This window comes from Glandiceps talaboti, chromosome 12 (assembly GCF_964340395.1).
Source record: "Glandiceps talaboti chromosome 12, keGlaTala1.1, whole genome shotgun sequence".
NCBI lineage: Eukaryota > Metazoa > Hemichordata > Enteropneusta > Spengelidae > Glandiceps > Glandiceps talaboti.
In genome coordinates this window covers 22,819,545-22,845,579 of record NC_135560.1, presented here as the reverse complement: position 1 = coordinate 22,845,579, position 26,035 = coordinate 22,819,545, and the positions used below count along the sequence as shown (strand labels likewise).

Below are 26,035 nucleotides of genomic sequence, written 5' to 3'. Positions count from 1 at the left end.
TACAAAATGAAAATGAAGATAACGTTCACACAGTCATTTATCATAATTAAAGAGATTGGCACTTCCTTCGTCACGTGATATTTAGAATTGTGGCCACCGAGAGAGTGTGTCCTGGTATATAGCTTGTAGTGAACAAATGACTTCAAAAAAATTGTAAAAATAGTAAGACGTCCCCATGACTAGACAAAAATTATATATTTGGATCTTAATGAGTGAGGACGAGATAAATGGTATTATCTTTATTATGGCGATAAAATGACAACTACTGTTATAAAACAGTATTGTTTTGTCAATGTAGCGTTGATCTAAGCTGTTCATAAAAAGTACACAAAGAGATTATTGTTTTTTGCCAAATCTAGTACTACGATATATATACCTGCGCTACGGAAATGGAAAAATCAACTCTTATAGCAACAATCGACTAAGGTGGTGGTCATCCTTATAACGCTAACACTGACGTGTTGTTTTCATCTCATTCTGCTATTTGAAAATGAAAATAATGAAATTCCCAAGGGAATTTACTGAATAGCGAAAAAAAGAAATACGAAAATAGAAAACACTTGGAGGACAAAGTGTGGGACTCATCCTTGTTTTCCCCACGATGTTCATTCTTCCTGCGCATGCGCCTGTTAAATGACGGCTTATAAATAAAACTACCCCTAGTATTAGTTCTGAGTGATAATAGTTTGTGTTTGATTTGACGTTTCAGCTTGTAAGTACCGAGTAGAGCAAGGTAGTTGAGTTTGTGGGCTGAACAACCCGATACAACCTGTCACTCATTCGCCATTTGCAGACTTGAATCTCTGTCGACACTGCGTGGAACCACCAAACGCAGTCTTGATCTTGGATGGACACAACGCCACGAGCAACCCCGTCCGCTACAAATATCGTGTATGTGTTTTAACACTTTACCGAAGCTTCAAGGGTAAATCCTTATTGTACTTCTTTCTTTTTCTGCTTCCTGTTTTTTTCATACTCATTGTGATTTTTAAGTTTCTTTTTATTATTATATTAATCAATCCACGGGGTTCGGTATTTCATTATGGCGTTGTATTTTGTCTAATGAGTTCTCTGAATAGAGAATTTCTCAGTAATATTTGGGATCGTCAGACCCACCTATAACTCTTTGCAACAATTAACAATTTTTTCCATCGTTTTGAGCACTATAAAAATAAAACGAGACTTTTTTTCAAAAAACATGCATTAACCTTAGACATAGATCATTTGCCTGCCGTAATTTAAGTGAGTGTTCCTTCGAAACGATACCAAATTCTATCACTTTTGGTGAAGTAACGGTGACAGATTGTGTCCAGCATTGAACGATGGGGGTCTCATGTGTGAACGATAATATGCCTGTGTTTAATGGCCTCTTCTTACTCAGGGTTTTTTGTGCCCTAAATCGCCGACTACGTTCGCATATTCAAACAAGGATTAATAGAGAGGGTGCACAATACCGTGCGTTCGCCATATGTCGGCGGCTCGGCCTATTTATTTAAACCCATTCTCGGTACTTATTTCAAGCATTTGATTTAGGAATCAGACTGGGTGTACAATGCTGAGCCAAACTAACTGATAAGAGCTCTATGGATGACAAGGAACGTCTTCTTTAATGAACAAAACAAACGAAGCGTCACTGTTGCCAATGACAATCGTTCATTGAGCGAATTAATCAGCTGGTGCTCTTTGTCACGTTATCATATAGTTATTGTGACTTTGTTTCGGTTAACAGTGCTACTGCGTCACGAGTAACAAGTGTCACCAGTGGGCGAACTTACCAAAGACAAGTGACAGTCGTCGGCTGTACCTCATCAAAACTTCGGATAAATCTAGTCATACTGGTGATTTGGTGACACCAAGATCATTTAAGAATCGAAGTGGATCTTTTCTGAACATACACGTGAGCTCATATATCGCAGAAGCTACCGCGGAACAGACTTCGGGTAAGATGTTCATATTGTTATTCTTTCCGCGAAATTTGGACAAAAAAATCTTAAAGTTAAAAAAAATCTGCCTATCGCTGTCGTTAAGTTATACAAGGTATCAGACCATTTAATACCTGACAGATTTTATTACAATATGAAGTACAAATCTGCTTCCACTTTATTTTTAAATTTATCAACGTTGAAATGTGGCAAACAACTCTGGTCATTGCTTTTTCGAAGCCACGAAATATTTCCGAAAGATCACAATCTGCTTCGAAGCATGTAAGCCTGCAGTGTTGATTGATGGACGTGACTGTCTACATGTAAATCGATTCGTCGTTCGGTAAGTCTGTCGACGGAACGACGATTCGGGCGATATGTCCGGTACTTCGTTGATTACTAGCAGACTCGATCTGTCTTTGTACTGTGACAGAGTCGCGTTGGTATATTTCTCGGCAGAGATGAAATTTTGTTTACCGATAACGTATTTACTTCATAGCAGGTGGAATAGGTGTTACTTTTTTCTTAAAACACTAACGTTATTATCAGTACCGCTAGGTCTGTGGACAGGTACAATGATGCAGTCTTCATTTATACAAGTTTTGACAATTTCCAGGAGACTTAATACATTTGTATGTTTATCTATGTACGATAATGCATCATAATAAGTGGTCACGAACTATCTAGTCTAAATCATTAATATCTTAGCACCATACATTTCTTCTTTTAAGAGTTGAATAATCGTAAATTTTCATTCTATCAATATTTCACAAATAGACACATAACAACAACATTAACGTGGGTCAGACTTAACTGTATTGTTTTAGTTTAAATGCCATGACCCACTCGTGACACTACAAAAATATTCCCCAATTGAAGTTTGTAACCAATTGAAGGTGTAATCATACCAGCCTCGTACTGTGTCGACCATGTGTCATCCAAACCCAAAATTAGAAATTGTATGTTTTACCAATATAGTCACATTCACCATCTACATACTGTATTTGTTGAGTGTTTTTCATCCTCATCAGTTCTGCTGTGTTAGGATCAGTTGCGAGGACATTTCTAAGGACAATAACTACCTTCGTTTATATTTCGCCCATGGATGTCGGGCCGAATGGCACAGCTCACGTATAACAACCAATAACAAAGTTATGTCAGTATTTTTTAACTGTAGTTTCCGAATAAGTATATCTTCGGAAACTATTATGTGTGACAAACGCAATCACTCGGTAGTAAAGGACGCCGGAATCTACCGAAACGAGAGGGAACGCAGTTGGAGAAGTCGAACTCCCGATATTCTCTGATTCGATTCTTTCATTTAAAGTGTACGCATTCTCGCTCAAAACAATCCTTTCAAGGTACCAGAGAGTCTAGTACAACAAATTTTGGTTTTCTGTGTCCATGCGTATGTTGTCAGTGTACATCTTGTATGTCTGCCATCCACACAATATTGCGTATACTTAGCTTAGCTTAGCTTAGCTTAGCTTAGCTTACAAGTATGGATGTATTTCCCTATGCTTTCAACACCTTTCACACAAAAAACCCAAAGGGAGTGTTTTCCTTTCGTTTTGGCATGTTTGATATTATATTATTCGGGTGTACAGTTCGATTTAATTATGGCATATTAATTTGTAAGATTAATGTTCATTGTTCATCTACAACTTGAGAGTTCTTTCATTAATTTTGCACAAAATGTTTTTGAAAAATCACCGATCCTAACATCACAAAATATACGAATTCTAACTCGATATTATAATTACTAATTATGACAAGTAATTCAGAAAATGGGGTTGAAATACAATTTCGTGAAATCACTATTCACTGTTTATTTTCACATAAAGGTACATCGAACTATCCCTGTTCCTGACTTGTGAAAGTTGGCTGTAGTGTGTCGACAAATTAGTATTAAAATTTAGAATACCGGGAAATGTACACAAACTATGCGGGATTAGATTCAAATCCTCTCCGCCGTATGCCGTAACATCGACAATGTTTTCCCTTGCTGACGTAACTTATTTTAAACGTTCTCTTTGATCCAATATAATCTCTTACTTTTGTACTACATGAAGTGCGTTTTACTGAAATTAATCTGTTTCTATTCACTTGTGAATTGACTAACGTTTCTCTCGTGCTCTCTCCTTGCCGTTCATCTCCACAGTCTGTTTGCTATCCTAGGTAACCAATACTCGTGTTGAATTTTTGGTGTGTGTTTTTACTAAATTTTGGTGCAATCGGGTACAACGTAAATACTTTTCATTGTGTCTTAACCATAATACTATGGAAGCCAAGTTCTATGACTTCCAAGTTCCATATATAGAACAGCGTTGTACCAACAATGAAACCTTTCGAAAGTTGTGTTCATTGTTATCCAACGTATACAGTGATAACCGTTGTGTTACATGTATATTAATTTAGTCTTCTTTAAATTCAAGATGTGTATTCTTTAAATTCAAGAGACACACATCTGCTATTGTTATCACCGTTTTCCCTGTCAGACTGTGCTTTTCAGTTTTTTGTCTAACTAACTACATGATAGCCTTAAGACTAAACATTGTTTCAAATATCCATAAATAAGTGATATAGTCTGATCTTGCATAAATATACACGATAAAACACGATGATTCCATATGTATATCCATCAACTAGTAATGCAGTTGTGTTACATTTTCCACATTTAGAGCGTATATATTATTTATCCGTTTGACTTTTAATTCGAAAGGCATTCCACGATAACATGTCACGCAAAATATATGCTTTTCCATTTTTAATGAAATTTTCAGTCGTACGCGGCAAAACTAAATGCGTTTTAAACTTGCATGTGTATTCCCTTCGTCTAGCGGTCGTATAATCATTTATGGGTGCAGGTCCCCATGTGAGTAATTCATATTTTTGTTCGCATTGACTAAATTTTTCATGACCCTCCGACAATGTGATTCGCGTTACTCCACTGCACTGCACTGTCCAAATTAATTACAGTTAAAAGCTAACTCACAACGTTCGGTTTTTTTGCAAAACGCTAGAAATAAAATGAGTTTTCGATAAATAGAACACGTGTTAATATAAGAAGCGAAAGGTACAGTTTTGATTTCCAATAATTTGATAGACGATGAGTTTTTTTCACACCAAGTAGAAATACGTTGCCATGAAATATACATGAAATTATTCCACTACTTTCCTCTCGGGCGGTGTAATGTGTTAAAAATGTTCAATGCGACAGATTCGACCTTTAGCTGTGAGAATATGTTAAATCATGGCCCCGTGTCTATCAGAATATTAAAATTTGATGTCGCTGACGGATACTTATCGTTCAGAGGAGATGTCATACTAAATTTAGCGTAGTGTGGATCTTCACGTAATTACTGTCATACTGAATAAAGATGTTAGCGAGAAACCCAAACTGCAATCTCGAATTAAATAGTTTAGGTTTTACATTATATCCAGTTTTAAATACCATTTTCATACACACATACGATTCTGACAACTCAAGTGCGTCCATGTTAATGTTCTATATACCCCTGTGAGAGTGGCAGTATTTGATCGATAAACTTGAAAACGATCGAAAGTAATGATTTTCAATAAGGCAAGGTGAAGTCAGTGAATCGGTGTACATGGTTGTATAATAGAATGGTTTGGATCAACTGTTTCATATGTTAGCGAGTGCCACTCCCTAATAGGCCTGCAGTCAGTCGGGTGAAAAGAATAAGTACACGGCTGCATGACTCTCATACCGGTTGATTTATAGCGTAAAATGATCAGTTTTCCGCCGATGTGGCTTTACAAAATGACTGGCTCGACCTGTTTTAAATATTGACAAGACATAAAAGATGCCCTGAATAGGTGTTTGCGATGAGTTCTAATGGCTATAAAATTCCCTTCAAATAAACGCTTTCAGCGGTCATTTAGGCATGTTAGTTAATTCTTCATCGTTTACAGCTGTGTCGCAGACTCCATTGTGAATATATCAAGATGTTGATAGGGTTCACCTACGTATAAGGCTTCAAACCAGACTTTACCTGTGGCGATCATGTCAACAGTATAAGGATCGGAAGGAAGAACGTGGATTAGGATATCAATAGACTGGGTTTCACTCTCCGGGAAGAAAGTATTACTTCAGATATATTCCTCGCTGTCTTTTCTCACCAAAGTTTATTTTCGATAATAGTCAACTTAGAGCCGTTCTTTCTCTTGATGAAGCCTCGTTTTCACTTGTTTACATTATCAATTGCCGATCGTTGCGTTCTCAATGATGATGGCACACGATCGTTGAAGTGAGTTTCATTTAGACAACCCTGTTTCCGCGGAAATGAACCGTTTACTTGACATTTCTATTTCTTGGCGCTATTCAATCCAAAAGATAAGCCCTGGTGTTAAGTGATCAACACGAAAATAGTGACTTGACATAACGCAGAGGGCAATGTTCAAAAAAATGTAGCTTCAAGTCCCTCTGGTCTGAATAGATGTTCGAAATGCATGGATAGATAGATAGATAGATAGACAGACAGACAGATAGATAGATAGATAGATAGATAGATAGATAGACAGATAGATAGATAGATAGACAGACACACAGACAGACAGACAGACAGACAGACAGACAGACAGACAGACAGACAGACAGACAGACAGACAGACAGACAGATAGATAGATAGATAGATAGATAGATAGATAGATAGATAGATAGATAGATAGATAGATAGATAGATAGATAGATAGATAGAGATAAGGAAAATCTAGCTTTCCCAGTTATATGGGTGTATAGGTTGTACGTGGCTTGGATGCGAATTTTGTTTTATTCTCCTCGTTGCCATTTTAACAGTTTATCGGACCGACATGCTTACAATTATTATTCTATTAATGATAGGAAACAGGACCAATTACACGAGTGAAATGGACATACCCTTATTGCTTGATCAAATTTATACTTCATGAAAGTGATCCGGAGCTCATTTCGGATTCAGCGTGCGCTCTGAATCGGCGCTCTGGGTATTGGTATTCTTAGCGTTGAATAATTCTGATACCGATTTCTACATCAAATTATCGACGGAGTCGGTCGGCGTAAAAACGTCCATCTTTTCAAGCCTAATAGCCATGAGATGAAGTTTAAAGTTATGAATATTTCAACGCTTTTGTGGGATCTCTGCAGACGAACTTTGAAAAGTTGTTTAATTAAGCAGTGTGCGTGTAGTACATATTGCGACGAAATGACCACTGCGTAGACATCGCCACAATTAAGGATGTCGTGATATAACTGACTAATGGCTATATAAAGTAGCTCTGTCCCTTCCAATAGACACATGAGGAGATTTAAATAAGCGACTATTTGCCTGTTTTACTTTCGACTCAGTTTCTGTTCAGTAATTACCAATGTATTCAACATTAAGCATATGTTTATGTCTTATTGTCACTTAGTTCTAAAATTGTCCAGATTTAGTCCACTCGGCCACGACGAATGTATGTTCTAATGGTTTATCCGTTAAACCCAACGTGCATTTATCGTCCGAGTATTTGCTTTGATATTTTCATGCTTTTCTTTTCAAAACGCTGAGTGTGACGGACTTCTGTTAGAGTTTAAATGTTGTGATTGGAGTTATTTGCACATTACTGTTTTAATTTAGGAATTATCATTTTCTACGAAGCAAGAGATTGGTTTGTAGTTGGTCTTATTTCATGTTATTGTTCTTTAATATCGCAGGCATTTTCATCATGGATGGACAGTTATCTCCAGCACCACTAGTTCCTCAGTCACCCAACGACGTTGGTCAAGATATCACCCGCCGCAGTTCCACATCTTCGCCCCAACCAGCCCTATCACCTGTGCGAGCCGGAGAAGCAATCTCCAAAGAAAACGGCCAAGACGAATCGAACAAAAACCAACCAGCCAACTCAAACATTTGCCGAACTGTCATCCTAAATGGTGTGCCCATCGCAGCCCTTGTGATCGATAACCAAGAACGTTTGTGTCTGGCACAGATCTCCAATACGCTACTCAAACAGTATAGTTACAACGAAATACATAACAGGCGGGTAGCGTTGGGTGTTACTTGCGTGCAGTGCACCCCAGTTCAACTTGAAATACTTCGAAGGGCCGGGGCTATGCCAATTTCTTCACGTCGTTGCGGAATGATAACGAAGAGAGAAGCCGAAAGACTTTGCAAGTCCTTCCTAGGAGATACCGCGCCTCCAAAGCTTCCAGAAAACTTTGCTTTCGATATAAAGCACGAATGTGCCTGGGGCTGCCGAGGCAGCTTTATACCTTCACGTTACAACAGCAGTCGAGCTAAGTGTATCAAATGCGCTTTCTGTAATATGTATTTCTCTCCGAACAAATTCATTTTCCATTCTCATCGCACTCCGAGTGGCACATACAAACACCCAGACGCAGCAAACTTCAACTCATGGCGTCGTCACATCAAGTTGGCCGCGGATGATGGTCCGGTCGATCTAATGTACGCCTGGGAAGACGTCAAAGCGATGTTCAACGGAGGCAGTCGAAAACGAATCATGAGTTCGGTTTCACATCATCATCATCATCATCACGATAGAAGTAACCAGTCATCTTCGTCGTCGTCTGCGCCATCTTTGTCATCATTTGCTTTCGGGATGACGAATCCTCCACCTGAAAAGAGAAGCCGCTTAGATTTTGACCAGCCTGCCTTACATACCAACATGACTCGTCCGTTCGGCTATCCGTTAATGCCGATGCCAAGTAAAACATATGCTATGCAGGGGGAGTCTATGCTTCAGAAGAAAACAGAAAATATGCCAACTTCTCCACCGTACCCTGGACTAGATTTAGTTGCTAAAAAACACTTATCCCCAACCAGTGCTAAACGTGGGTTTTCTGACATCTTATGGGGCAATAAAGAATTGTATAGTTCTTGGGGGAAGGCGTTCGGCATGGGCTTAAACCATACGTATTATCCGCAACCGGCATCTAATGGTAACATTTTATTCAAGGGTCAGCCTTTTCCACAGACAAATTTAGCAACTGAAAGAGGTAAAATGAGTTCACCTACTAAACTGACATCTCCACTTGGTCATGACCATGACACTGGTAGACGAGATAGTGACAAGTTCAGCCCATGGGACTGTGAGATTAGGAAGAAATACGCCGCTGAAGAGAAACTGGAAGAGTGTACATACCCCAAGACACATTTCCAACAGGAAACGCATAATTATGTGTCTGCTTTTAAACCTGTAACAAGAGACAGAAATGTGTACTCGACTAAACAGTCCATACAACCGACCGATTTATCCCTCCGTTCGAGCAATGACAAGGTCAAAGACCCACATACAAACCCAAGCGAAACCCCTCATCAATATAGTGACAAACCAGCGATGACCGGTGTATTATCTGAGATAGACGCCAGCGATGAAGAAGACGAAGAGGAGAGTGACATCAATATAACTGATGATGAACAAGTCAACTACTATGTATCCACAGCAACACCACTTTTATCAGACAATAATGCTCAAAAGAAGGCAGAAGACAGAGAAGATGACGATGAGACACAGGGGGAAAGAGAAGTACCGATAGAAGTCAATTCAAATGAAGCACTGAAATCTGTGAAATCTTCAACTGAGAGCCTCTCACCGTGTGCTGATTATGAAGCATCGAAACTACCTTCAACCGAAGTTATCAATGCACCTGGGGACGAACAAGTAAGTATGCTTTCAAGCGTCACACATTCTTCCTTGGTCTTTTTGTAAGCGGTAAATTCCTACATTAGCGGGCATGTAATTTATATACATTACAGCACGCAAATTTATCGTCCTATTTGTTTGCGAGTGTGTCACTCTTTGAAGCCGAGGCCGACTTTTTGCGTTAAACCGAATTACTTGTAACTGGTCAAATTTAATTTTGAGAACCGACATTAGGGTAATTAACTGTGAGTCCAATAGTGGCAATCACGACAAACCAGTGTATTAGGTGAAGAGATGTAAGTAAATTATCCTACAAATTGTTTGAAAAGGAAAATCGACATACACTTCAACCTTTTGTACATGTACATATTGACACTGTTGTAAACTGACTAATCTAATCTGTAACCTGCACAAAAGGGAATACATTCCCATAGAATCGGGATATGTTCACCATGATTCGGGAAGTGCTTGATAAAATTATCCCGAAAATTATCTGATTATACGGCATTGGAGTTAAATGATGCGGAGAACAGTTACCGTATTCCAGGTCCTGGTGGATTTCACCGTTATATACGATGCCGTGCACAATTATCACTTTGCCGCGGCAGAAACTGTTCTATATATACTATTGTTGTTGTCGTTCTTTTTGTCATTTTCAAGTTGTTGTTGTTGTTGTTGTTATTATTATTATTATTATTATTATTATTATTATTATTATTATTATTATTATTATTATTATTATTGGCGTGATTTTCATTTGAAGTTTTGTTGTTGTTGTTGTTGTTGTTGTTGTTGTTTTGCCGTGTTGACCTACAAGAGTTTGTATTTGAGACAAAATACAAAACCAAAAGTTATTCCCCAGTAAATTCAAGACAAACTCCAAAAATGCTGGTTGTATTGAAGTGATTATAGACAGTATAATTTTCAGCCTGGTTTCATGTATTAATGGTGACTCATTTTTATTTGAATCACTAAGAAACGTGTATTTTATCTCCTTCTGGTTTTATTCAATAAGAAAGTCAACATTCTAACCCAAAATTACACACTCCCTATTTTCAAGGTGAGTCCAAACAAAAGTACACATTCTTAAGGTGTCGAAATAAGTATAGAACATTTCTCCATAAATTTGACAGAAATATTGCCATGGCAACGTCCAGTAATTAAAGCCATGTCATGAAAAGCAATGTTGACATTATCTCACCTGACAATTATGCTTAGAAATACATGCCCTTAGTGAAAGGAGTCGTAACATATTAATTCAAATGACGTTTTCACACGCAGTAGAAGGCAGAGAAAGTAATGGTTGCCGGTTAATGGCTTCTAGAGATGAGTTAGACAAGATTTAGAGTTATAAATAACATTGAAGAGTGCAAACACTTCAAATCCATGCATTGATTTATTGTACTCCTTTCTGCGGGGTTTAATCGAAGACGAATGTTATGACTATGAATATCACAATAACAATGACTAAAATTCACGTCATTTATCAATTTGAATGAAACTAATTGGAATCTTCTACAGCAATGTTTCATCAAACAGATTAAAATATGGACGTATTAAAAGCTTATTATTTATTCATTAGGCGAATTTATCTGAGGGCTACAACAAAGTGTGCTTTAATCCTACAGATGGGCACACGCGAATAGCCGAAGCAATCAAGTTTATTGAAAGCGAGAAACGACGGACGTGTACTCATCTAAAATTAATGCTAAATGTATTAGTGTGTGCTCATAGAAAGCCTAGTTTCAAATGCAATGAGTTAGAAGGCATTGCTAATAGCATTTAAATTGTCACGTTGTCATGCAGGGAAAAATCTTGCTTTGATTAAGACTACGACTGTATGCAAGGAGACACGGTATTGGTTTTGTTAGTATTATCTTTACATTTACAGAAAAAAACGCAACGTAGCAATGACTGATACTGTAGCGGTGCCGCAGTGGCTATCCCCACAAACCAAGGCTGTGAAATTTTGATCAATTTCCACTGAGTACGAGACCCATCTTAAAACCATCAATGTAATTTTATGAGAATTCATCTCGTCCGTTATAAAGAAAGGTGACGGTCTAAATCCATGTGCAACGATAAATCTTACTTATTTTCCTTGGTTTTAAAATAAAATTACAGAGAGTATAGAAATAGTTAGGATTCAACACACATTGACACTATAAATGTTGTCTGTAGATTCTTTGATGGCATATCTCTCTGCTATAGTACTGAAAGTCCCCCAGGCGATGACAAGGGGAAGCAAATTAAAGTACTCTTTTGTTGATTAATCGAGACGAGATAGTATGACTTGGTGTTCAGCTTTAAAAGCTTCCTCCTATAATAGAGAGTGCCGATTTATAACACAGCTGACCTCTCAGAGGCATTTATGCATGTTTACAAAGCTATATTTATTGTTTTCATTTCTGCTCACCCGTCTTAATATCACTCTTATTTCATCAATTCTTATTTTCATCTTTTTATCTCTGAAAGTTACCTTCGAGCAGTCATGTCCTAAAGAGGGGATGAGTTGTGGGTGCATTAACACGTAACCAAACTGAAGCTAATTTCTTCGCCGCTTTCACATATTTCAGACATACTCAATGCTACTAGAAATTCAACAGTTTTATAGCATATGGGATATTACCACTTATGTAGGAAGTGCTTTTAATACACTATTGTGTCACTTCTTTGTTTTTCATTTCAAGTGATGGTTTCTTTTTAGCCATGCGGGTAACATCAAGTTGTTCGGCCCTTTGTTTACTTTAAGTTTTGTAATTATTCCATTGTATCTGTACAAAGCTATTGTCAATATATTTGTATTAAATGAGAACACACTGGATTTGAGTCGATAACCTGTCCATGCTTTAACACTGTTTTATGATTATTCTCACGCTACCTTTTACAATTCGGTGAATAGTCCAACCATATATAAACTTCGGAGAAATGCTCACAACAACAGGACACTATCTTACATGGTTATTACAATTGATTTAACATTAAGCAATCAAAGTAAACTTGTAATATTATAACTTTATGACACAGTGTGGTTATTTACGTTTACCTTTCACTTTGTAGCAACATTTCTACAGAAAAATGTGTAATTGGCCGACAGTGGTTAATTAAGCGAAACTGTTCTGGTGTTAATTATAAACTCGAACCATCCTTTGACTTTTGAAGATAATTTGAAAATGGTTGTACCTGTACCAAGAAATTATAAATTATCGATTGTAACAATTTTTTAAAGGTTTATTTCAAAAAAGGGGGAGCTTTTGAACCTAGAAAAAAAAACTTGCATGATATTTCACCTCAAAACGAGCTGTTGTCTTACTTCGTATAAACTTTTCTGTAGATTCAAACGAAGTCCGAGATAAAAGAGACAAGACTGCGGGGAGTGTATGATACCCATGTTACCACTGTTACGTGTCACTGCCTTCGTTTCATCAGGCGCCCGTTAAGGTGTAGCACTACTGTGAATACTGTTCCTCAGTTTTCAAACGTCGCCCCGAAGGAGGACTACATAGCACCTGTAATCTGTCGTTTAATTTTTCTTCCCATGTTCACCGGTTCACTTTGTAAGTCCCTCGACAGTATCCTGGCATCATTGAGATGTTTCACGATAATAAACGTTTCACACGGTGCATACTTTTCACCCCTATATTTTCATGTAACTTCATGCGGAACGCACATCAGGAGAGATTGTCTATAATCGCTTTCGATCATCCTCACTGTTTTATCTCTTACACAGGTTGCCCGTCTCCTAGCCTGTCAAGTGACGTCACCCGTTTCCAAATCACCACCCAGCGTACTAACGGTTTCAAGATCACCCACCAGTATACCGGCGGTTTCAAGATCACCCACCAGTTTAATGACTGTTTCAAGCAAATATAGTGGTCAACAATCTGAGTCGACTGTTATAAAGAACCATGGTAGTATTGGTACGTAAAACCAATTCACGGCAAAACCCGAAAATGCACCAAAAGTCTCAAAATGAAGAAAACCAATACATATTTGAATATAAAACAATGTGACATCATGTTCGCATCCTTACCGCCATAGTCTCATCTAACCAAGATAACAGTGCGGCAACTAGACATGTTTGGAATATGGACATCAAATCGACAACATTTCATTAAATAAATAGTGCAATTATGTTCTTTTCCTTTCTTGTTTGTTTAGGAAGTCCTCGTCCTAAGTTATATTTCATAAACTCCACATTCAAACTACTTAGTTACTTACGTACTTACTCGCTCGCTCGCTCGCTCACTCACTCACTCACTCACTCACTCACTCACTCACTCACTCACTCACTCACTCACTCACTCACTCACTCACTCACTCACTCACTCACTTACTCACACTCACTCACTTACTTACTCACTCACTCACTTACTCTCTCACTTACTCACTTACTCTCACTTACTCACTCACTTACTCACTTATCAAGGAACAACAACAACAACAACTCACTCACTCACTCACTCACTCACTCACTCACTCACTCACTCACTCACTCACTCACTCACCCACTCACTCACTTACTTACTTATTACCTACTTACTCACAACTGTAAATTAATCATACAGTAATGTAACTCCCATTCCGCTGTTTGTGTATTTCTAGCTCCAGTTACGAGTCCAACTTCGTCCGATCTCCTCATAATGGCTCCCAAAACTATTACAGACGAAACGAATACATGTGAAACTTCAGGTAAGTTTGGAATAAATGGCGAGTAATCACGTGATGTGACATGATAGTTCGCCAGCAGCGAGTCACTGTTGTAACTACATATTAGTTTCAAATATTCATTTCCTCCCAGTACAAAATATACAAGGAGACGCCTTTAATTGAATTGAAACTGATTCTGGCGAATTGCGTCCATTATATTTTATAAGTTATAATGATATTTCTTGAAATCAATCCATATTAATTATTGTTCATCACTGATATATATATATATAACACAACTGAAGCTACACAATTTCATTTAGCTAAGGTTTCGGAAATGACGTACATGTAAATGTATTACTACTCCCCATAATAGTCTATCAAATGATCAACTCAATAAATTCATTGATTAATTGTTAATTTTATTTTTAATATAAGTTTTAAATAAGATAACAATTTCAATGAAGATGACAGAAAAAGTAGATATGTTTGTTTGTATGTTTAACTTGTGAGTACTAGTACATCTGTGTGTTTGTGCATTTTGCTTTGTTTGTATGATTTACTTGTGAGTATATCTGTGTGTTTGTGCATTTTGCTTTGTTTGTATGATTTACTTGTGAGTATATCTGTGTGTTTGTGCACTTTGCTTTGTTTGGATGTTTTACTTGTGAGTATATCTGTGTGTTTGTGCACTTTGCTTTGTTTGTATGATTTACTTGTGAGTATATCTGTGTGTTTGTGCATTTTGCTTTGTTTGTATGATTTACTTGTGAGTATATCTGTGTGTTTGTACATTTTGGTTTGTTTGTATGTTTTACTTGTGAGTATATCTGTGTGTTTGTGCATTTTGCTTTGTTTGTATGATTTACTTGTGAGTATATCTGTGTGTTTGTGCACTTTGCTTTGTTTGGATGTTTTACTTGTGAGTATATCTGTGTGTTTGTGCACTTTGCTTTGTTTGTATGATTTACTTGTGAGTATATCTGTGTTTGTACATTTTGGTTTGTTTGTATGTTTTACTTGTGAGTATATCTGTGTGTTTGTGCACTTTGCTTTGTTTGGATGTTTTACTTGTGAGTATATCTGTGTGTTTGTGCACTTTGCTTTGTTTGTATGATTTACTTGTGAGTATATCTGTGTGTTTGTGCACTTTGCTTTGTTTGTATGATTTACTTGTGAGTATATCTGTGTGTTTGTGCATTTTGCTTTGTTTGTATGATTTACTTGTGAGTATATCTGTGTGTTTGTACATTTTGCTTTGTTTGTATGTTTTACTTGTGAGTATATCTGTGTCTTTGTACATTTTGCTTTGTTTGTATGATTTACTTGTGAGTATATCTGTGTGTTTGTGCACTTTGCTTTGTTTGTATGTTTTACTTGTGAGTATATCTGTGTGTTTGTGCACTTTGCTTTGTTTGGATGTTTTACTTGTGAGTATATCTGTGTGTTTGTACATTTTGCTTTGTTTGTATGATTTACTTGTGAGTATATCTGTGTGTTTGTGCACTTTGCTTTGTTTGGATTTTTTCCTAATATTATTCCTGTATGAAACAAATTATATATATTCTTTTTTTTCTTTAGTTGAAAAACTAGCGACATTGTCTTGTCATCGTTTTCGGGAAAAACCAAACGTTGGCGACATGGCAAAGGGTAAGTGGTGATCTATAGTGTCGTTCTTTATTATTCCTTGGTGGTTCCCAAATGACTCGGAAGAAAGTAATCAACATAACCGATTAATTTGACCACTATTGCTTGATAAATGTACCGATACTTCCGGGCGGTAATTTGCAGACAAGATACACTTTACTAATTGCCTAATTGCCTGAAGTAGGTGTCAAAGTAGAAATCGATCGTATTTTTCCCCTCGTTTACGAACCTGACTCCAAATTCTATTCAAGCCCCTCAAGTATTTCAAAATATGTTGTTGTGTTGAGATTTCGAGAAGTATTACTTTCATATTTAATTTGATCGCTTTTCATTCTTTTCCACGAACTAGCCGTTAATACAATCGAATAATATTGACAAGATGCCCAGGTTAGAAAATGATTACCTAAGTTAAGTCTTTCATTTCATTGAAGAGAACATGATTTTCTATTTTTTTAGATGAATTGGAAAAGGCGTTATTACAAGAAATGTACATGAGAAAACGAATGGAACAGGAGTGTCAATTAATGAAAGGTACGTGACTTTACGTTATGAATTTAATTATCTCCGTTTAAGCGATAAAAAAATTGTGTGTTTCCAGTAACAACAACCGACCCTATTTTAAGCCTCCGATCCGACACTTTTTTAAAACATTTAAATTAAATAGATTTTCTTATCTTTTTGTCTTCTTGACTTTCTTGCACGTCTGTTTTCTTTCCACGGCGATGTCTGTACATATTTCTTCACTCTATTATAGAAGAGGTATTCTTTTTTCTGGGTAGAAGCAATATTTTTCAAAAAAAAAAATTCAAAACTAAAAACAATTAAAAAGCTAATTTTTTAAAATTAAAATCGCGACCTACCCTATTTTCTGAGGCCATGTTATCGGATACACACAATTATTCTTGGATTAAAAAAACTGTTGTTAACGAAAATTCTTTCTATTGTCTTTATTTCTAAATAAACAAAGTTTAACTCAAAGTCATCAATTTTGGTCGATTATCATATTTATTTAAAATACTTTGAGATTTGGTGTATCGATTGAATCGTTCTTTTTTTCTACAAACGTAGTCATATCAGTCCAAATATGACGACAGTATAGAACCATTGCCTGTATAGTATCTACAGATTTCATTGTACCGTGGCAATCGTAGTCTCTCACAATTGTGAAATTGGTGTTCTCTACGATCTTTCTATTGTGACTATCATTAAGTATTGCTAATTTTATCCATTAAGTGCAGACTTGTTTCATCTTCCCCTTCTGTCGTCTTTACTGCTATACAGCGATGTAGCAAGCACGTGTCATATATTGTGTATACCAAACTCTCAGTACCATGCTTGTTGCCTACAATATCCCATATACAAGTCCACCCGCGTGGAAAAAGCCAGCCCTGGTGGCAGCGTGTGCATGCAAACGTTCATTTTGAATGGCGTATACAAGTCAAACTTAGAATAGCCTTTTCTGTGAAAAGTCCTTTTTTGACTCGTTCTTTTCCAGACTTGAGCTAATCTGCTGACAATATTACTGATGTTTTGAGTTTGGTTTAGTCGGTTTAACGATGTAAATACTAAGCGATATATTAAAGCATGGTGAAAAAAAACGACATATGGAGAATGCCAGAAACCACCAATGGCGGTATTCTTTCTAACAGTTTAATTGAATTGTTCGGTAACACAATATAATGATACATGCTTTGTTGAATCAGTACAATTGTTATGTTACTTATAAGTTGATACATTCGCTTCAGCTGTAGTACAAATGTACATTATATAGATGAAGACAGTAAATAATTCTGCGCCGCACAATCCTTTCACAAAATATCGAAATGATTTTATTTTCTAAGAAAGTATGTTTTCTGTTACCAAAGCTGTCTCTTTTGCTGCAGCTGTGTCTTTGTGTTATATGAGTTTGAAATATTATAGTTTATTTTTTACTCTAAGTATGTAGGTTTTTAACATTCATGTGATTTATGTTACTCCCTACCGCTATATAAGGCATATGTGTGTATATGTAAGGTAAATATTTAGAACTAAAGTCTAAAAATACTGTATACAAACACAGTGTATAGAAAATAAGACAGAAACATAAACTTTGTACAATACATACATACATACATACATACATACATACATACATACATACATACACACACACACACACACACACACACATACATACACACACACACACACACACATACATACATACATACATACATACATACATACATACATACATACATACATACATACATACATACATACATACATACATACATACATGCATGTTACTTACAAAGTACATATAATCAAACTTATTCCCACGAGGTTGGAAAATCAGAGCTTGTTAAAGGTAGTCTTTAAATTGAAAAGTCACGAGGAGTAAATAATACACTATGCTAACTACAATATGACGTACACCATCGTGACACAAAATACAATATCCTATTTGTTTTGGAACTGAACGCCTGGAATTGTGCATCAGGTGACGCAATCATCAATGCCGGATAAACTAGTTCTGGAAATGGTGATGATTTATGTGTGCTGTTTCGTTTTTTGAAAATCTCCTTACAACTTGATCTGTTTCGTAATTACTTCAGCGCTAACTGAATAGATTGGAGAGCATTTAGGCAGCCGGTCACTGTCCTTCAATATCTGGGAAACGTATTGTTGTGTCCGTCTTTCTCGTGTGATTACCGGTGTTGAGAGGCAGGCTAGTAATTTGTCTTATGTCCTGCGGGTTGGTTCTCTATGGGGTACCTAATTACTTGGACTACTGCGCCTACTGATGCCGGGGATTTCACTAACAACCAATACCAACCCATCTGTTCACTTGTTTTTCATATTTTGATTTCACACAGATACATTCCAAAATCAGGTGAAAAGAGAATTAGCTTTTAGAGAAGAGATGTCGCATCAATTGCAAATAGTACGAGGTAAGTGTCAGTCAGAAGAGTATATTGACATTTAAGGTGTGTGTGAGGTAATAGCTTATATTGTAATAGGTTGATTAGGACTGTGACACTGTTAATCCAATGATTCAAATCATTAGGACTGTGACACTGTTAATCCAATGATTCACATCATTAGGACTGTGACACTGTTAATCCAATGATTCAAATCATTAGGACTGTGACACTGTTAATCCAATGATTCACATCATTAGGACTGTGACACTGTTAATCCAATGATTCAAATCATTAGGACTGTGACACTGTTAATCCAATGATTCAAATCATTAGGACTGTGACACTGTTTATCCAATGATTCAAATCATTAGGACTGTGACACTGTTAATCCAATGATTCAAATCATTAGGACTGTGACACTGTTAATCCAATGATTCAAATCATTAGGACTTTGACACTGTTAATCTAATGATTCAAATCATTGAGTCGTATCTGTGAACAAATTTGACTGAAATCCACAAATTGTTATGATATCTACTATAGTGCCGTAATTCATTTTTTGTACCGTTCGTTTACTTGTTTCAAAATTAAGAATAATGTCCCAAAGTTAGAAATTTATACAACTTTTCTATTCGCAAAATAAAACCTATAATAGTATATAATATAGTTCAATTTCAATAAATCTTGCAATTTAAGGCGTGGTTTATAAATGCCCACCACGTCATTGCCAGAGATGTTACTTTGCTCGTCTTGTGACATCACATGACAACTGCATAAAATGTATATACTTCTGTATACACCTTACAATATCACGAAGTTCATGTAAACTATACATTAGGACAACAAATGTCAACATCGATAGAATTAACTCAAATCGTCTGGGAGAGGACCGAAGTTCATAAAAAACATGAACATTATCAGAAGTTCGTGTAAAAGTGCCAAAAAGGGTCATTTGTCTTCCTGTTATTGGCGCTCTTCGATACAAGTCTACCGCCACAGAACGAAAATAATCACTATTCGCTTTCAATTTTATTTCAATACAAGAAACACAAGGCATGTCTGCTGTAACATAACCCCCCCCCCTCCCCTGAAACTCGCCAATGCAGTATAAAACAGTACGAAACAATTAGAGTTTCTCTCAATCATATATCTGTTTATTTACTTTGAGTTTGCAATCACGTGATATGATGTGACACTTTTCTGATATTGAACGCAAAAGTTTCGACGACAGCCCGCCTCTTTCACGTGGACCCAGTATTGAAGAGGACGCCAGCAGCGTTTCCTGCTTATCAGACGCTATTCAAAAAAACAGACATGGTACTCGTGGAGGAAGGCCGATAGCATAGCGGGGGAAAGGGGAGTTGAAATTTCCGCTTTGGCTAAGATCGGGTAATTAACAATAAGTAGATACCCTAACAGCAGATCAAAAAGAATAATGTAAAGGGTTAGGGGTACATGTTGGTTTCTTCAACTATTTAATAGTAATCTTAGATATTTCATAGACCTACAACCCTCTCTGTATGTGTGTCTCTTTCTGTCGCCCCACTCTCTAATATTCTGTACTTATGTTCTTTGAACCTCTACTGTGTTACGTGATGTCGCCTTTAATTTCCGTAGTTCAGTTCTCTGGAATCTTCATATGTTTTACTGAATGGAAATAAAACAAAATAAAGTATGTCCGAATCATCAACTTTTATCCGTCTATTCGCCATGTATCACAAACTTCCAACTTAATTCCGACACCTTCCTTTAAACACGGACTATTTATTTAATTCGAAGTTGTATCATTCTGTACTATAGATGAAAAGCTGTTGACGAGTCAGGGTTTTTTTTTGTCTTTTTTGTCTACAAATCTTATTCTTATAACATTAGGACTAAGTATGCCCCATACGGTTTCCGAAACGTATCATAAGATCGTGCCCTTCACCTTTTGTGACAATGAGAAATTGTAAAATGAAATATTAAGAAAACACATTCTCCTTATCAAATTAATTGAGTCGCAAAACAATCACGACCCCAAAAACTTTCTGTTTAAATAGGATGTTAACAATGAATATACTTCAATATATCTCTTTCTGTCGTGACTGAATTATAGTCTCGGTGTTTGTCACCATTAATGATACGATAGCTCTAGGTTTTTTTTGAACAGATGGCGAACGCGACATCGTCTGGTCACGTGACACAAAAGGTCATTTCCCGATGAATGACTCGTAAGCGGTGAATAAGGCTCGGCAATCGGTTACATTTCCTCTCTCTCAGTACAGCTCTATTTGCGAACAATAGACCGTTGCTTTCAAATACACCAGCCTAATTTCATTAGATAATTTCATCTACCGAATGAAGTGGAGACGCTCCGTGTAGTAGTTGTCAAACGTCACGGTGAGGTGAATGTACCAGACGGACTATATGAAACCCTTTAAACGTCGTTTACAACGCCGTCTCCTCAAAAGTAATTGTAAAAAAAATAAAACAGAAAAAAATTACCATAAAATATAAATACTGTATATCCTTTATTTACTACTTTTATTTATTCGTTGCATGGAATACATGGATCACATTATATATATATATATATAACTCGTACCTCGATAAGATTTACATTTTATCAAGCTGGAAAAAAGTCGCGGCTTTTGATTTTTTTTCTTTCATCTTTTTTTAATACAGTATATACATGTATTTTTCTAGTTACACAAAAAGATGACATCTGCAAATTTGAAACTTTTATTTAGTTCAACAAACATGATTTGATAACTGCTATAGAGAAAGTAGGGGACAATTTGACTGTCCTCTTAATTAATATGAGTGATAGCGAGAAACAGATGGGCTTCGGAGAGTAGAAAGTCACGGGTCACTTCAGTCCAATAAGAGAGGTTAACGGATTTGCGCACAATTCAAACAATTAGAACGAGTAGCAGTCACTATGGGTAATCGTGGCCGTAATTCGTTTGTCATGTGATTTCTGCCTATCCAATCATCGCGAAGACTGGACGAACGTTCTTGTTTGTGATTTATAATAGTAGTATTTGCAAACCAAACAGTGTACTAGTATCTTGGTTTTTCAAAAGTCACAAGCTGTATCGTTCTACTTCGTTGGAGTCAGCATTGCTGTCTCTAGGTTTCAGGACAACGTCTCGTGTTCAACGTCCATCACTTGCTAGGTTTTTACTAAAAAACATGAAAAGTGTTCGGTTCATACTGTCGAACGTTCACTTATTAAAACAGGTTTGGATTAGGAAACCAAATATTTTTGCAGGAGGACCAGAAAAATGTTTGATTTGGAGGGCAGGGGAGGGATCCTTTCATGCTTAAAAATCATCTTCGGACTTGTAGATCAGCTCTTATTACAGTCTCAGGCGTTTGACTTTTTACAAGTAGAGTTCTTTTTTGAGTAACTATTATTTTCTTCCTTTATTTTGTTGATAGACACCCTTTGCCACGAACTGGATGCTGAAAGAAAAGCTCGGCTTGCAATTCAACAAAAACTAAAAACGGACGATGGTATCGGCTCTCAACAGAGAAGGCCTCAGCCTATCGTCGATCAACAAGGAGGGGAGATGGATCGTTCATTTTCATCGTATTGGAGACTTGCCATGTTGGGACCGACCTGCCTACCAGCGCATGCGCAACAGTGGAGAGCCATGATGCCACTGGTGATGAATGGGGAGACAACGACTAATGAAACGGGCTCAGAGCTGAACTTAGCACCCTCTGCAACAGCCATGGCCAGTCGACTTTCCTCCCGATCTCTTGAAATTTACGGGTATGTCTTCATTACATCCCTTCATATGTGCGAGTAATACGAACTGATGGCGTTCATTAAGAATTCACAATTCTAAAGTTCTATCCTTTCTCCGTCTTAAGTTAAACTCTCATCTTTCATCTTATAATATTAACTATTAACTACCACTGACACCTGTTCCTCAATGCTGTAGTCAAATTGAACCCGTGTCTTCTCGTGTTGCACATTTCATAATCCGCACCAAAGTCCAATATAACCTAATACTCTGAAAAAGTAAGCTTCTGGTATATAGTTACAGCACACCTCTTCTATATTTAATTCTCTTCCTTTGTCTACCTCTTTGGTGGCATCGAATGACTGCCCCTCGTTTGCAAATTTCGCATTTTCCTTCAAATAGCCAACAGGCATTGATACGTGCTAAAATATACAAAAGTTGCAATACGGTCTTTAAGTATTGTCATGCAATTTTTATATTTCTTTTAAAGTCTTAGCCGGCTGAAAACATATTGGCAACAGTGAATAATCATTTTTGCGTTGTTTTTCACTGTTCATTCTCGGTTACTTAATTTATTTATCATCCATGGTGTGAAACAGTTTGGTATATTCAAACTCAAACAAGAAATAAATAATACAACTTATGAGATAAATTATTGATACCTATTTTGTCAAGACTAGACGATGAACACACACTAAATCAAATGTTTTGTAAACACGTGTCTTTGATATCAAAAAATTAAGGACGCCAATTTGTGTTGAAAAGGCGAAACGACATTTAGAAATTTATTGTCATTGTAAGGACATGTTCAGTTAACCCGACAGAGGAAACACTTACAATTAATTAAAGGGGAACCCCTCTCCAGGAAATAATGGATTGTTTCTTAACTATATATTGGTTCTGGTTCATGGTATTTTACTGAAGGTAATAAGCTCTTTGGAGTCAGGAATAGTCATGTTTCACCTATCTCATTTATATTTCTGCTAACTCCCATGATGCAATGTGGCCCACAGTAAAGATCCCAAATGAGGCAGAAGTTCAAATTGACGTATCACTGAAATTGCACGTAAAATATGTAAAGTAAAATCATTATTTAACTCTCCGAAATCCTGAAGCGCACACACACACACACACACACACACACACACACACACACACACACATTCTCTCTCTCTCTCCCCTCTCTCTCTCGCTCTATCTATCTCTCGCTCTCTCTCTCACTCTCATTCTCTCTCCTCGCTTCCCCTATTTCTCATTCTACATCTCATCATCGTTTATGGTGTACAGATTTCTATACATTTAATCACCAACTAAAACCAACTCTTTCTATTTTCCCTCTATTAAAGGAACAGTCGAAGAGCTTCAGCTTTTTGATTTTGAAATGCCGGACTAAGAGGTATTTGCTGAATGCATACCATCATGATGAAGTTTCGATGCGGGGTTCATGGAAAGTTCAACATGGCTAGAAAAACTGGTAACTGTTCGATGTACCCACCCTGTAAACCATCGTTGTCATATCTAACAATCAGGATATCGTATCAACAGTGATCTATCATTTCATGACACAGTAAATAAAAGCAAACTATGTTTCTTTTGTTGCGGTTGATTTTGAGAAAGAATGGTCTGTGCGGTTTTCAACAACATATTTCTTTATGCCAATTTAAAGTGCAATATTTTAAAGAGTGGTATATATATATTTTTGAGTGCAATCACGAACTTGTACAAGAATCGTGAAAATGATTTCAAATCGTTTACATGCAAGATTCAATGTGTAGTTATTTTGAAAGATATCTTTAAATTTGACGATATATGCCCTGTTAGGCTGATTCAGAACTAGATATGGAAGCCACGAAGTCGATCATACCCCCTTTAATACTTGCTTTTCACATACTTAGCAACATGTAATTTTATATTTATTGATATTGTTCGGTTTGTCCTGTAATAATGTGACTGAATCGTCTTTCATATGAAAGATGGCTCTGAACTGAAACATGGGAGGCCACGGTATTTTAATTTTTTAAACTTCCTTAGATTTACTTCTTATCACAATAGTTTGAAAGACTTAAAACGTGTATGTATATGTTGTGAGTTTGAAAGTCTAATATGATGGTGTATTTTTATGTGACGTTAAAACGTGAGATGTATTTATAATTTATTTTACTCTAATTATTCCAGATAGTTTTCAACTTGCACTTTGTTTTGTTTTTCGAAAGTGAAAAGGGGAAATCAGTATGTGTTGTCATTCACAATGTAAAACAAATTTCAGAAATGTTTTATTGACGAGATATAAGTCTACGTTGTTTATGTAACTTTCTTGTTTTGATATAAACAGATGGTGTACATATTGATATTAGGGAGGGACTGTTTCTAACAAAAATATGTGTTCCATTCGGATGAACCTCCAATTGAAGCAAATTATGATCACAGTAAATGTTCTCCAGAAAACAAATGCCATGGTTACAAAGCAAAGTTTCGGCAATTTTGGAATAAAGGGAAACAATGAGCGATTTTGAGTTAGAAATAGGCTGTAAAGGGATTTATTAATACAACTCAAATCTTGAACGTACTCAAATATGTAAAGTCATGTAGTATCCAACTCATTTTTTTCCAAAAGCAAAGACAAAAATGTGTTTTGAGAGAGTACCCAGTTCGGGACATTACTGTATATATTTTCACAATAAAATTATTGCACAGTAATTCGTGTATTTTGTCGTAATGCCATTTAATCCTGTTATCTAGAGAAGTAGTCCGCCACGTCAGAAGGTCAGTCTACGTCTACAGTAATACAGGCATCGATTATCGTGGTTTTTTCTATACAGCTACACACCATAAATGTAGTTTCTGTATACAATAACCAGGGTCATGGTTGATAACAGTATGAAGTGTTCGATTTATTATATACAGGAACATTTTACAAAGTCCATCCGAGTAATTGCATAGTTGTTAGCGAATTTATTTTGCATTTTTTGTCAAGCTGGGTGACTCTGTTTCACGCAGTACCTGTGGCGGACTTACTTAACGTTCAAGCTGGGTGACTCTGTTTCACGCAGTACCTGTGGCGGACTTACTTAACGTTGGTGTTTTGATAACAAATTAAAGGTCTATTAATCTGTAAATTATCGTTGTTTCAATAAAATTTGTGGTGTTTATCCCAGACAATATTGCTATGTTTCTTTATGTGAATGTCCCCTTCCAAGAGGGGGAGGTGTGTTGAATGTCCCTTTTCGGGGAGGGGAGGGGGTGCCGTATCCAATGCTAAATGATGTCCCAAATATATCAGAAAGTCGTGTCACTGTGTACGCACAGTGTAAAAATCATTCATAGCAGACTTGCTAGAAACTGTGCTGTAATGGAACACCAAAACAAACCCAGTGAACTTGAACGCAATATTCATCATTGAAAATAATTCCAGTTACATGTATAATTGTTATCTTGTCTTTTACTTGAAAACATAGAAGTATGTATGTGTGTATGTGTGTGTGTGTGTGTGTGTGTGTGTGTGTGTGTGTGTTTGTTTGTTTTTCTGTC

The 26,035-nt window shown here is 36.7% G+C and overlaps 1 protein-coding gene across 1 annotated transcript; it reads left to right on the top strand.

Annotated features, from left to right (window-relative positions):
• Positions 1-1,880: 1,880 nt before the first annotated feature.
• Positions 1,881-25,615, top strand: LOC144443127 (uncharacterized). Its single transcript, XM_078132498.1, has 9 exons — positions 1,881-1,940; positions 7,619-9,588; positions 13,301-13,490; positions 14,176-14,262; positions 15,802-15,870; positions 16,324-16,398; positions 18,726-18,800; positions 22,197-22,533; positions 23,854-25,615. The coding sequence occupies exons 2-9, from the start codon at positions 7,630-7,632 to the stop codon at positions 23,879-23,881; spliced, it is 2,820 nt and encodes a 939-aa protein (XP_077988624.1). The 5' UTR covers positions 1,881-1,940; positions 7,619-7,629; the 3' UTR covers positions 23,882-25,615.
• Positions 25,616-26,035: the final 420 nt, after the last annotated feature.

Coding starts and splice junctions, on each gene's coding strand:
- LOC144443127 (XM_078132498.1), top strand. CDS start 7,630: ATGGATGGACAGTTATCTCCAGCACCACTAGTTCCTCAGTCACCCAAC. Junction 9,589..13,300: donor ATGCACCTGGGGACGAACAA/GTAAGTATGCTT, acceptor TCTCTTACACAG/GTTGCCCGTCTCCTAGCCTG. Junction 13,491..14,175: donor AAAGAACCATGGTAGTATTG/GTACGTAAAACC, acceptor GTGTATTTCTAG/CTCCAGTTACGAGTCCAACT.